This window comes from Zingiber officinale, chromosome 3B, assembly GCF_018446385.1.
Source record: "Zingiber officinale cultivar Zhangliang chromosome 3B, Zo_v1.1, whole genome shotgun sequence".
In the NCBI taxonomy this organism is placed as follows: domain Eukaryota; kingdom Viridiplantae; phylum Streptophyta; class Magnoliopsida; order Zingiberales; family Zingiberaceae; genus Zingiber; species Zingiber officinale.
The window spans coordinates 63,566,751-63,581,646 of NC_055991.1; the positions used below are offsets into that span (position 1 = coordinate 63,566,751).

The 14,896-nt window shown below is 35.2% G+C and overlaps 1 protein-coding gene across 1 annotated transcript; it reads left to right on the forward strand.

The window, feature by feature from the left end:
- Positions 1–8,145: 8,145 nt before the first annotated feature.
- Positions 8,146–14,440, forward strand: LOC122056532 (endoplasmic reticulum-Golgi intermediate compartment protein 3-like). The gene is made up of 13 exons (XM_042618529.1): positions 8,146–8,475; positions 9,949–10,022; positions 10,136–10,219; positions 10,339–10,419; positions 11,446–11,526; positions 11,733–11,825; positions 12,262–12,441; positions 12,554–12,621; positions 12,755–12,806; positions 12,966–13,019; positions 13,092–13,184; positions 13,492–13,558; positions 14,038–14,440. Exons 1-13 carry the CDS (start codon positions 8,334–8,336, stop codon positions 14,127–14,129), a joined length of 1,161 nt encoding a protein of 386 aa, XP_042474463.1. The 5' UTR covers positions 8,146–8,333; the 3' UTR covers positions 14,130–14,440.
- Positions 14,441–14,896: the final 456 nt, after the last annotated feature.

Sequence of the window (14,896 nt, forward strand, 5' to 3'; positions counted from 1 at the left end):
TTGCACGTGGCTCTGATACCACTGTTGGGATTTTTGAGCCGCAAAAACCATTTTTTGCGTTGAGGAAACCTCAAAATCCAATGCCACCGGATCCGTGTGAATATTAAATTTTCATGTACGTGTTTTCTAATCCTAGATCTACTTTAGATCTACATGTTTAGGAGTCTATACCTTTGATGCGAAGCCCTTCGCTTATCCCGCTCATCCAAGAAGATGTCGGATCTCAAGGGTGTCAAGTGAACTTCCCTCTATGTGTATCCACACGAACAATTAGGTGGAGAATAAACCTTAGAGTGTGATAGCACTCTTTGAGGGTTTCGGCCAAGGAGGAGGAGAGGGAGAGAAGAAGAAGCAAGGAGGAATAATGATCGATAATGAAAATAAGAGTAAAAATGGCTTAAGTATTTTCATCTAATAAAAATACTTAATGCCCATTAACACCATTAATGAGCCTCATTAATGAGCCTTAATGAGTATTTAATATTCTTCATTAAATGACCATTTTGAAACTCATTCGAAATTTGAATCTAAAATTTAAATTTAATTCCATTTATCATTGAATTCAAAATTCAATGAATATCACCATTAAGACTCACTTGAGTCTAACTCAAGTCTAGCCTCACTTGAGTCTAACTCAAGTCTAACTCAATCGAGTATTACTCAATTAATCCAATTTGGTTCATCACATGAACCTAATCCTCTTGGTTCATCAAATGAACCTAATCTCCATCTAATTGCCCTTTGTGTGTGACCCTATAGGTTCTTGTAACGTTGGCAATGCTCCTAAACCCATTTAGAAGCATAAGTAATGAGCGGTATCTAGCAACACATTATTACTACCCAAGTTACAAGAATGTTGAGATCCAACATCACCTTGTGACTACTAATTGTGACTCTTCACAATATATGACAAGTGTCCTTCTATCCTTGACATCTAGATTGATCAATTTGAGGCATAGACCGTGTTATCCTCTAATCAATCTAAATCTTAAACTCCAAGTAGACTCACTATAATCAAATGAGCTCAATATCTCATATTGACTCATTTGGGTATGGACATGCACTTAGTGGTCTCACTCTATCAAGAATAACGATGTCACTCTCGTTATATAGGAGGGATAGATCCCATCTACGTCACTCACATCCCTCCGCATAATTTGTTACATACCCAGTAATCACCTTTATAGTCCACCCATTTATGGGTGACGTTTGACGAAGCCAAAGGGTGTAACTCCTTATGTAGTGAACCATAGTGACTTCAGGTCTAAGGACTAATAGTCATACTAATAGCCACATGAGAAAGTATATGACACTCATATAACGATCCATGATACTTTCTAATGGCGGGTCATTCAGTATACATTCTCCAATGCATACCCATGTGTCAACTTGATATCCCTATATCCATGACTTGTGAGATTAAGTCATCAAGTTGACCTACATGCTAGTTTCATCGCATTAACATTGTCCCTGAATGTTAATACTTGACTAGCAATGATTAAGAGTAGTGTTCTCTATATCATCTCACTATCGATTCAACCAATCGATTGATATAGATAAGAACCTTCTACTCAAGGACGCTATTATACTTAGTTATTTGGCACCAATACAAGTAAGTATAATAACCAAAACAAATGCCTTTATATACATAAGAATATGATACAATGAGTCCATACAACAATCATCATATGATTGGCTCTAGGGCTCTAACTAACACCCCCACACGGCCCGTGACACGACCGTGTGGATTCACACGGCCTTGGACCTCTTCCCCTCGGCCAAGGTGACACGGTCGTGTGGATTTACATGGTCGTGCACCTCTCCCTCTCAGCCAAGGTGACACGACCATGTGGATTCACACGGCCGTGCATCTCTCCCTCTCGGCCAGGGTGACACAGTCGTGTGGATTCACACGGTCGTGCACCTCTTCCTCTTGGCTAAGGTGACACGGTCGTATGGATTCACACGGCCGTGCACCTCTTCCTTCAGCCAGGGTGACACTGCCGTGTGGATGCACATGGCCCATGCACTTCTTCCTCTTGGCCAAGGTGACATGACCATATGGATTCACATGGTCTTGCACCTCTTCCTCTCGGCCAAGGTGGCACGACCATATGACCCTCACACGATCGTTCACTGCCAAGGTGGCACGACCGGTCATTGCCACACGACCAGGTACTGCTCCTTCTCGGGTAAGGCTGCACGGTCGGTCGAGGCCACACGGCCCAGACCCGCTAGAAGCTCTAGACTCCCTTCCAGCTCTGCTTGGCTCCAAGTCACATCCTATCAGTCGAAACAAGTTTGGAGTAGATCTTGGGACTGAGCAGTATATAATAAGTAATAATGTCAAATTTTAGATAAGAAAAAGAGTAACGTCTGCCCTGTAAGGTAAGAATAGAAGGGTGAGTTATTACAAATAAGATCTTTCGAGCTAGTGATCGAGCACCCGAGTGACTTCCACATGAACCCTGATGCACTTCCTATAAAATATACTGCACATTCTCAGGGCCTACACATTTAAGCAATGGTCAGGAGAAAGCCCTCTTATATAAGTGATCCCCGATCAAGGTTAATTGACTGTCTCTTTTCTTGATCATACGTGCTTGTTCCTGGTCGAATGGTGGGGTGTCTTGCTAGATAAATGAGACTAATGGTGCCCGCCAATTACTTTGTAACTCTAGCTTAGCTTATCTTTCAATGTGTCCTACCAATAGTGTTTACTCTACAAGCTTGTCCAAAGTCCATGGAATTAAGAAGCCAACTAATTTGGCTAACTCATCTGTCTTTTGATTTTTTGCTCAGGGAGTCTTTTGTAAAATAACTTCTTGAAACCCTATCTTCAACTTTTCAAATGCTTTCGCATATAACATAAGCCTCTTATTATTAATCTCAAAATTGCTCAAAAGTTGTTGAGCTGCTAACTGAGAGTCTGAGTATATTAAGACTAGAGTGACTCCTACATGCTTTGTAGCCTATAAATTAGCCATTAATGCCTCATATTCTGCTTCGTTATTGGTAGCTCGATAATTTAATTCTGTCCTTCTAGGGTGATATCATAAGTACTCTCACTCCACTCCCATGCCGGGTGGACGACCCATCTATATATATTTTCCAAGTCTCCTCCAGTTCGTGGCTTTGTATCTTAGTTACAAAATCCACTAAATCTTGAGCTTTGATGGTTGCTCAGGGTTTTACTGTGTCTGACTGCCATTGAGAAGATATCCAATATGGAGCACGATCCGATCATCTTCGAAAGTGTTGGGTAACGAAGTTTAGTTCTGTACTTAATTATTGCAAAACGAAAAGTGCAACGCGTTACACTTTCTCCTATTACTTTTTGTACTCGATCCCCTCTTCCGGTAGTTCTGAAAGAGGTTATTAGTGGATTACCCGTCGATAGGTCCGTGGAACCTGGGTCTTGGAGTAAGAGTCGCCTGAGGCTCTGAACTAAGTAAAATTGACCGAGTTTTTTATTTTCATGTTTAATTTTCCGTTGCGCACTTTATTTTATAAAATCAATAAAATAAGTTTTTAAAACCACGTGATTCCCCCCCCCCCCCCTTCACGTGCATCTTGATTCAATAGAGGGAACACCCATGGCCACCTAGCTAAACTTTTTGATGTAGATCCTTAGCGTCTCCTTGGGCTCTTGTTTGAGGGAGAATAAGCTCAACGTGGTTTTGTTGTACCTGTGGTTGTTGGCAAAATAGTGAAGGAAAGCCTTGCAGAAATCCTTAAAGCAACAATTGAACTCAACAGAATGTCAGTTGAATCATCTTTATATCGATCCAGAGAGTGTGGTGAGAAATACTCGATACTTTATGTCATCTGTATATTGGTAAAGGATGACTACATTTTTAAACTTAAGGAGGTGGTCTTTTGGGTTGGTTGCCTTCCATATTCCCCAATTGTTTGGGGTCGGAAGTGTCTTGGTAGCTTCTCCTCTAAGATTTCGTGAGAGAATAACATGCTTATCCACTCAAGGGATTCTGACCATCAGGGCTTTTCCCTTGCGTAGATCTCATGTGGGTGCATCTTCAGAAGATGATACTTAGGGCCTTTCTTCTTGGCCCATCTCCTTGAGCGATGTGTTGAATAATGTCTAGTGATAGATAATCGAGGATGGTGGAACAGATGACAAGTTAATTGGTTGCGCATGCGCTTACATGAAACTAGTTGGGGGAGAAGGAGTCGACTAAAACCTAGTTGGCTCCTCCACCAATGTCCTTAGCTTGGCATGTAGCCTTGTCACCGATAGGGCCGAGTCATTTGGCAAGGGGCATTATGTTATCGCTTGTTGTTGCTGCACTAATTTCTATGCTCATGCAACTATAAGTAACTCCAAATCTTCATGCAATAAAGTGATGGTTGTGAGTTGTCCGACTTCTTCTATCTCCTTGTTTTAGATTCAGGTAAAAGTTCCTACAGATGACGCTAAATTTGATCCTATCTAAAAGTGATGGAGATGACGCGTTGGGCAGATGGCTCTGTTGTTGACTCGGAGAAGACTCTGAGATGGAGAAGAACTAACACCTAGCACTCCTCTGGGGTACTCCTTCTTGTGCACACCGTAAAGAGAGAGAGCAAAGAGAACGTTAGAATGAGAACCAGAGAGGGGGTCCCTAGCGTAGACCCTCTGATGCTCAAGTCAGTGTGATGCTCGAGCGAAAAGTGGAGAAGAAAATGAATAGTAGATGTGTGTGCGTAATGTAAGGCTTGAGGACATTTTTACATACCTTTGGGCCTTTGACTATAACATCACCTCTAGATTCGGCTTTTGAGCCGACCGACTATACATTAAATGAACACAAATAGAGCATTAGATCCCGCAAGTCTGACGGGCTCTCGAGTCGACCACCCTCATATCGAAGGTTTTAGCGCTGAGGAGTGAGGAGCTAATCCTCGTTGAGATCGACATTTTGGCCACCACCTCATTTTAATTTTGACCATCATCTTATCTTGACTTTAACTATAACATCATCTCTAGATTCGCTCGACCTACCCTATCACTTGTAATTACAAATCTAGAGTTTAACCAAGAAATCAGTTTTTTTTTTAATGGAGAATAAAAACCAAAACTATATGCAAATGTCAAAATAGAAAAAGTGTGTTATTATTATTATTATTATAAATGACTAAAAACATAAATATGAATTAGTATTATTTATGTTATATTTAGGGGTGTAATCGAATCGAGTCGAGCTAAACTTTTGAATATTTGAGTTTTGCTAGTTTATAATCGAGCCGAGCTCGAGCTTTATTTAACGAATATATTCATGGTTCACGAGTTTATTCTATCGAACCTAAACAAGCTTAATAAATATAAATTATAAATTTAAATACTGATTAAAAACTAAATTATATATTTATAGAGAAAATTATAATATTCTTATTAAAATTTATAATTTTATTCTAATAAATAAATTTAATATATTTATCTATATGTTGCATGTGTAGAGTGTAAAATCTATAAATTCAATATCAAAATTATTATTTTTTTATTTAAAAGTTGATTCATGAGCTTAACGAATATGTTCACGAGCTAATAAGTTAAATATTGTGAAGCTTGAGCTTGGTTTTTTTATCTTAATGAGCCTCATTAAACGAGCTCAAATGAGTTTTTATCGAATCGAGTTTCGAATAGCTCATGAGGGCTTAATTCATTTACACCCTAGTTATATTGTATATAAAGATTTTTTTTATTGGGTGGTTCGCCACCTTAGTCGTCTCCGGCCTTACAAGTATAGAGGAAGATACATAGATGGATGGTTGGATAAATTTTAGATCACGAGTTTCTATTAAATTCAACCCCTAATTATTATACTAAAAATATCATGTGTTCACGGTACGTGCTACGCCCTAGGGCCTAAAGAATCTTTTATTATGTATATTTAAGGTTGATAATATTGAGCACCATCTAAACACATTTAGAATTGATTAAAAATAATGGATTAAGAAGAAAGTAGGAAATTAAATAATACTGACATGTATTTATTTATTTACCAAACTAAATTAATTTAACTAACTATCTAATATTTTATATTGCATAATAGGCAACATATCAATACATGGCTTTTTAATTACTAATGTCAAAACGTACCTCTATATTTATAAGATATTTCTAAAAACATACCATCAAAAACTTTGATAGGAGTTGCATATGCAACAACAATCCAAAGAATATCCAGATAGAGACTTAGTTTCACTCGTACTTATCATGGAAAGAGGTTAGAAGTTTAATTTATATGACTACCTAAAGAAAAAAATATTCAGAGCCTTCAAATAATAATATCGATACATTTGTATTTTGACGGAGGCAAGACATCTAACCGCCACATGTAGATTCAGCATATATGGATGACTAAGAATAAAGATATTTTTAAGAGGGAGAGGATGAACATAAGGCCCTAGGTAAAAAAATTATTTTTAAACCTTTAATATTTTGTTAAAAAATTTCAATATTCACTCTCATCTTTTTGTCTTTATCCGGACTTGGACATTGGTTTACAATTTCTTTTAAAATATAAAAAAATAAAAACAATATTAATTTAAAAAAAAATTCACCCTCACTCTTTTGCAATTTGATAATACTTTAAAGTAGACTATACCTACCCAAAATTGATAAAAGAAAAAATATTAATTTTTATTTTGGTTTATTAGAATGAACACAGACGGACTGTATAAGAGATTATTTACATTAAAGATTATCAAATTTTATTATGAATCATGCTAAGTTAAATATATGATTAATACAAATCTATGAAAACTAATTCTAAACCCTAAGTTTTCCAATAAAAAATATTGGTCCTTTTCTGATTTATGTTAAAAAAAAAGGGAAAATAAAATAATTTGATGTCTGAAAAGACTAACATCCTACTCTGCGTGTCCCATGGATAGAGAACTACTATTTTTTTCTTATTAAGATCAAGAAAAAGAGTAAGAAAAAATATTCTCGAGAAGAATGTTTTTTTAAGAGTATCATCGATAGTGAAAGAAAATGTATAAATAATGAGGGAGGAGAAGAGCTTGAAGCATTGACAAGAGAGATGATGATATGCGATCACCGACAGACGCTATAAGAAAGTATATTTTTAAGAGATTAATATGGAAAAAGTAAAAAATTGATTAGGTTTAAAAAATAAAATATATTATTTAAAAAACTACAACAAATAAAATTAACATAAATTTAAATTATAAATGAATATTTAAAAAAAAAAAGAATAAAAATTATATTAAAAAAATATATTATAACCCTAGGCATAAGTCCTATGCCTTATAGAAAAGTCAGATAGATATAACTTTGAATATCTATTCAGATTTGGTGTTATACTGTTATCTCTTATTAATTTATATAAAAATATTTACTTATAAAAAAACTATACCATGTTAAAAAAAATATAGCCATTGCATAATCACTTATCAACATAAAATATGCAAAACAATGGAAAAACATAACATTTTTTTATAAAACAGAGGAGAATTTACTCTTTATAAAAAAACCATCATTTCCCTTAATTAAGGGTATAAAGTTAGTATCAATATTCTATTTGCATAATTGTAAAGTCTTTAATGTTTAGTAATAATGGTAAATATCAAAATCATTTTATGCCTATTATATGTCATTTTAAAATATGTAAGTCAATTTATTACTCATTTTAAAAATAATTATTTTTTAATTATTTATCTTTTTTTCTTACATATAAAATAATCATATATTTTATAAATTAATATATACTTTTGTTACCCACTCCTAAAGCCCAAACATATTTTAAATTAAAAAATTTAGTGATTATAATATTCTTATTTAATCTAAATAAAATTCAGATATTTTTTAATTATATATATATATATATATATATTAGGATGCCATTTGACCCTATTAACTAAAATTTGTAAATTACTTTATGTAAATTATTCTTTATGGCATGTTGTATTTCGTTGCCCGGATGCTATGGACTTTGCTGTTTACATGCGCCCGTCTTTAAGTTTGGCGCAAAATAGGACCGATAGCTTCATCCAATGAGATACTAGGTATATCAGAATCTATGTTTATTATATTTCTATGGATAGATAGATTAATTTGCCTGGAGATTCGCGTATAACTCAATCTAACGGCGGATGAACCAATTCGCACCTCGAAGCAATCAAATCCTCTATACCTATTCCGTGAGAGATACAGAGGAGCGAGGCGGAGGAGAAGGAAGAGGACGAGGAAGAGAAACAGAGATTTATAGATCAGATCTTTGTTTTCTCCTCTCCCCTCCGATCTTTCGTTTTGTTGGCCGTCGTGAATCGGATTACTCTAGCTTGTTTTGTTTCCGTGGATCGATCAGATGGAGGGGATCTTCGGGAAGCTGCGGAACCTCGATGTCAATCCCAAGATCAACGAGGATTTCCACAGCCGAACGCTCTCCGGCGGCATAATCACCATCCTCTCCTCCGTCGTCATGTTCCTCCTTTTCGTCTCCGAGCTCCGTAAGTTGGATTTTCCTTATTCTTCTCTCCTGTCTTATGTTTTTCCCCTAATATTCGAGAATAAAAAAGTATGATTTGGATTGCAATTTCAAAAATATGTGCCATGTATGAGTTCTATTTGTTGCAACTATGATTGCCAATTCCTTGTTTTTAAAGCTGATTAGGATAGAGCCTGAAATTGGAGCAATGAGAGCGAGGTGCTCAAGAAAAAAAAATTATTTTCATTCGAAAATGTTTGAACTTTAAAATTTAAGTTGAATGGAAGAAGGAAGCATTGACTTGCTCGAGATATTGGCTAGTCTAGTCATGCATACTAGTATTTTAGATCAAATATAAGCGTCCTATTCTACAACTTTGACTATTTGAATCCATTCACCTCTGAGAGCTGAGCCAATAAACTGTAAACATGCTTCACTTATTTTTGAATTTTTTCTCTCTATTATTTCTTATTCATCTGCATTGAATTTGTAACTTGATTTATTATATCTCTTGAGTAAAATTTTATTCTTAATAATAAGATTCCAACAATCTAAGGCAAACATCTGACTATTTCAATCATTAGACATAAAAAACATTCTATATTTCCTGTCCCTACTACTTGACACAGATTATCAAGTACATAAGCAACAATGGGCTCTAATTTGATGATCGCCAGAAATTAAATCCACCAATCACCATCTGTTATGAACTTATGATGTGGAAATCGAGGCATCAATTCCCACACTGATGTTCTTTGTATGTCTGGAAAAACCATTTTTCTTTCCCATCAACCACCGCGGCATCACTAGGATGTGGAAATCAGGACATTGACTTTTGCACTCATCTCTACTCAATTTAAATCCATATTGAGATTGGATAATCTACACCACCTCTGGATATCCCTTTTTCAACGTCACACACCAAATGTGGCCTTGCCCGAACCCCTTGTTGATCAAAATTAGATCTTGGCCAAGCTTTTCAGAGACACCAGTTCCACTGAACCAGCAGTCTATCAGTTCGTATATCTACCTAATATCATTGCTCATCCTTCAGCTGAGGAAGATGGAATCTTGTTGATCACCCATTCTATGATGACATACAAGGATATTCTTCTATTATGGAGGCATTTTTGAGGATTTTTCATGGGATTCAGAAGTGTTGAAATAGCCAAGTCTTTATTGTAGATTGTTGGTTTTGGCTTGCTTCTAGGTCCATTTTCTCTAAGCTTTTTTTTATCTCTATGCATTATAGTTGTTGACCGATTCATGTATCTCTTGTTCAGATTAGACCAAATGAAAATTTCCATAATAATTTAATGGAATCAATATTTCTAATATGGTTCCAACAATATTCACATGGCAATTTTATATGTTTCGATTATGGATAAAACAGACGGGATTGTAGAATTCCGGATGCAGTTTGGCCAGATTTGTTGATGCTGTGTTCTTTTGGGCTTGGATTTTAAGTTGTCAACTTTTCATTTTATGGTTGCAGGATTGTATCTTGAAGCAGTTACAGAAACAAAACTTGTAGTTGATACTTCAAGAGGCGAAAGACTTCGGATCAATGTATGTGTAGCCCTAATCTAATTATGAATCAAGGCTTCTCAATGATATTTGCTGGCCAATGGTTTGACCAATTTTTCCATTATCCCTCGTGAATATTACTCATGGAAATGCAGTTTGATGTCACCTTTCCTGCCCTTTCATGTTCTATGCTCAGTCTTGATTCCATGGACATCAGCGGTGAGGAACACCTTGACATAGTATGTTTCTCGCTAGAATTTCTCTTTTAATAGTTGTATCTCTTACGCATTATTTACTTGGTTTCAACCTTCCTATGCTTGTTAACCATAATGTAATTTTCTTTTTCCAACTTTTTCAGAGACATGATATAATTAAAAAGAGGTTAGATTCCCATGGTAATGTTATTGGTTCTAGACAAGGCGGAATTGGTTCTCCTCAGGTCAGTATTGATTTGGTTAATATTTTTCAGTAACAAAGATTTTACAGTGAACTGGCCTGTATAATATGTTTTTCTAGCCATGTTTATGATAAGACATCATATTTTGTTTATCAAAGTTATCAATTTTCAAGATTCTATGGTATATGCTCTTCACCTTTCTTTTGTGGATTTTACTAAACTTCTAGTCAAACACTCTTAGATCTTTATTCTTTGAGAAATTACGTTATAATCTTTACACCTTCATCTTGGGGAACATACATCTTGAAAGCTCTGAAATTTTAAATTATGTAACGTTATGCTGCCATGGATCTAAATTCACATGCAAGTCTAGAGCACTTCTTATAATCTTACTATTCAGGAACTTGGTGGCCATTTTAGAAGAACCATAGACACATATGCTTTAAACAAAAAATATGTACCATAAGTCTGATTCTTATAATAATCAACATAAAAACCTGAAGTGCATAATTGAAGTTGATCACTTCTGTATTGATTAGATTCATTTCTTATGGTTGCATATATGTTGAAGTTGAATGGGGTATAATTCAGCATTGTGTTGTCATCATTACACAACATGTATGATTCATTGTCACACCTTATAACCAAAAACTCAGCAGTAGTCCTATTCAACATATAATTATGAATAATGATTCTTAACAATAGTTTACTAAGCTCAACAGTTTGTTATATTGATCTTCACACAGTAGCAATTTTCTTGGATTTGGAGGCCGGTTAATTAGTGGATTGTCAATTTCACTATCTTACTGAATTTGAATGCTAAACCAATAATTTTCAAAATGATGACCATCATAGTTGTAAAAGATACCTCTAGCAAACTACTTCCGTATAAGATTTATGCTTATATGCATTGAAAAGTAATATACACTTGTTTCTCTGACTTAAGCTGCTATAGAATTTTACAGACTGAACTGTACATATGTAATATACACTTTCGTTGGTGACATGGTGGTATGTAATGTTACACACAAAGTCTACTGTTAATTGAGTTCCCACTATTTGTCACAGATTGAGAAGCCTTTACAGAGGCACGGTGGAAGGCTTGAACATAATGAGACATATTGTGGTTCCTGCTATGGTGCAGAAACGGTATGTTTGCTGATTGGTATTTTTTTAAATTGCTTGCTGTATTTATGTTCATGGCTTCAAGACACTGTTGTTTCAATATACCATATTTCAACTCAGATAAAATACAACTAATTTATACCTTGTAAACTCGGATAATTTTTAATATAAGAAGAATTATGTGTGTGATTTAGTGACTGACTAATCAAATTTGAATTTTCTGTCTGTAGTCTGATGAAGATTGTTGCAACTCTTGTGAAGAGGTTCGTGAAGCTTATAGAAAGAAAGGTTGGGGGCTATCAGATCCGGACATGATTGACCAGGTAATAATTATATGCTCTTTATACACCCCTTTTTCCATCTCAAGAAAGTTTATTAATTTACAAATCTTTACCCTCATCCCATCTAAGAATTTTGGTATGAAGTGGCTTCCAGATTTAAGGAAATGAGTTAATATGGTTTCAGCATATTGTAAGTGTCATCTATTGTGCAATATTCAAGCTAAATAGTTTATGGAAAAGCTGCACACATGCAAGTAGTATAATATTGTAGAAACCTTAATTTTATATTGTTATGACTGTCAGACTGGAATCTATCCATTTCTTCTTCTCCTTCATGCTATTTCTTTCATTCAGTAGGAAGTAGCTTCTCTAAAGTAACCATTTTGTTTGTTTCAAACAACCTGTCATTTCAGTGATCCGTTTTACTTTCTTTTTCTCTGGAAGGTTAGTGACTCTTCAAATTTGCATGCTATTGTAGTGCAATAGAGAAGGTCTTGTTCAGCGCATCAAGGACGAAGCGGGTGAAGGGTGCAATATCTATGGCTTCTTGGAAGTCAACAAAGTGGCAGGAAATTTCCACCTGGCCCCTGGCAAAAGTTTTCGCCAATCTAATGCACATGTTCTTGACCTACTTCCATATCACATAGACAGTTTTAATGTAAGTTGTCCCTTGCAATTTAAATACATTCTTATTTTGTGATCTTGCTCTTGTTTCTGTACTCGATAGTGATTACTGTCTATGTAATCTATTGGTATCCTTGTGAATTCAGATTAGCCACAAAATCAACAGATTAACTTTCGGAGAATATCTTCCAGGCATCATCAATCCTCTTGATGGGTAGCTTCCTAACTTCATTATTTGCCAACTTGTGTTGCCGTGTTATTGCATTTTGTTCTCTTAATTCAATTTGTTCAAACAGTATGATCATTTATCTGACAACATCCACTCTTGTTTTTTTGGGAAATTTCAGAGTGATGTGGGTGCAACACACACAATATGGAATGTACCAATACTTCATCAAGGTTGATTTAACAATGCCTCTTATCTATTTCAATGCACATGAAACATCTTCATTTGTGTTAAATATGTAGCTGAGCAAATAGGATAACAATCAAGAATTTTATCAGTTGTTCAAGAAGATTCCAGAGGAATACTAATGCGTTTATTATCTTCCTATTTAGGTTGTTCCGACTGTTTACACTGACATAACTGGCCGCACTATCCAGTCCAACCAGGTTAGCTTGGTAGCAAAATTTATGTAACTTTTGACAGTGACCTCTTACAATGTTTGTTACATGTATCTGTAGTTCTCCGTTACAGAGCATTTCAGGAATGACGATAGTGGCGGAATACAAATTGTTCCTGGGGTTCTGTTCTTTTATGACCTCTCTCCAATTAAGGTGATAATTTATGAGCATCTCTAATACTCTAACTCTTCTTCTATCTCTTCCATACTTATGTTGATTGACACTTATACGCTGACACCTTGAATGAACAATCCATATTTTTTATTGGTCACTTACAAGAATTTTAAAAAATAAACGTACCAAATACTGTTGTCTTGAAGTAGTTAATATAACCATCATTCATTTAATTGCTAATGTATCCACACATCATGCACAAATCTGACCTGGTTGCATTTATTCTTTCATTGTTTGGCTCAATTCTTATTTTATCTAACTAATGAAACATTGTTTCATTTTACAGGTTACCTCTACAGAGCGATATATACCTTTCTTACACTTCTTGACTAATGTTTGCGCGATTGTTGGAGGTACCATTTCTTTTGTTCTTCTCAGGACCCTCGATTTTGGTATCATTTGTTCTTTTCAGCACCATTCATATATACAAGGGAAATGTTTTTATCTTCCTTTCATTTCCTCTATTTTCCAAATGGATCTATGCTGGATCAAGCTTCACCGTCTCCACCATTGCTTGCTCGTTTGATCCATTAGAGTAGGAACAATCAAGAATTGAACCTGTGCCACCAGATCAAATGGAAGATATCCATGTGATCTATTGACCAGCAGAAAATTTTCTAAAAAATCAGAAAAATAAACCAAATTTGGACGAGTAAAAGTCATTTCCCTTAAAATGGTCAATTTTCAGTCTCCGTTGCATCAAAAATAAAAACAGAAAATAGGAAACGAGTGAAGGCTGATCCACATCTTCCTTCATTATCCATATCTCTTGAGCTTATTATATTAGCAATATATTCTCCCTAACGTTTAAACATGTACACTTCACTTGCAGGCATATTCACCGTCTCGGGAATACTGGATTCATTCATATACCATGGTCAAAGAGCTGTAAAAAAGAAGATGGAGATTGGAAAGTTCAACTAGATTTCATCCATGTCGAGGCTCTTTTTTCTGCAATTGAAAGGCTTTTACGAACAATTTGCAAAGACATCAGAGTCCCATTTGATCCACCAAAAAAACTTGTTATTCAATTGTATCAGCTTCTACTTTCTTTACTTTATCTTTACCCGTGGGGGTGGGTGTAGCCGACATGAGACTCGCTTAAACCTTTCTGAAGACTTGTTCAAAGAGCAAGCTTGAGTGTGCTGGATATTGTACATGGGACTGACGGGTGAGTTGCTGTGTTCATAGAAAGAAATATTGTTTAAATTTATTTACTGTGGTTTTAATGTGTATGCCTTTCTGTCTTTTCCTTTGACTAGTACGTTTTTACAAATAAAGTTAAAAGGGTGTCCTATTCAATTTTTCCTTTTAAGTATACCTTTGTTTATTCGGCCGATCCAATTGTAGGTTTTTAACCGTATCCACCTACATTTCTGACAATTTAAAGTAACTTTTATTTTTTGAAAATGGTTGAGATCATTTGAACCACCATTAGATTGCTTTCATCTCCCATTTGAATAGAATGAAGTTCATCTCGATCTTGAAAAGTTAAGGAAATAGATATTTTAAATGTAGATTTTGATGATATTCGATTTATCGATGAGGAACTAGAATAACTTTTGATAGATGAGACATATGGAATGATCTTTAAAATTATTTATTTTTACTAAATATTTTAAGAAAATCATTCTCTTGTCCAAAGAAATATGTGCAAAATGAAAATATATACATTCCAATCGGGTGACAAT

Coding starts and splice junctions, on each gene's coding strand:
- LOC122056532 (XM_042618529.1), top strand. CDS start 8,334: ATGGAGGGGATCTTCGGGAAGCTGCGGAACCTCGATGTCAATCCCAAG. Junction 12,807..12,965: donor TGTACCAATACTTCATCAAG/GTTGATTTAACA, acceptor CTTCCTATTTAG/GTTGTTCCGACTGTTTACAC. Junction 13,185..13,491: donor ATGACCTCTCTCCAATTAAG/GTGATAATTTAT, acceptor TTCATTTTACAG/GTTACCTCTACAGAGCGATA.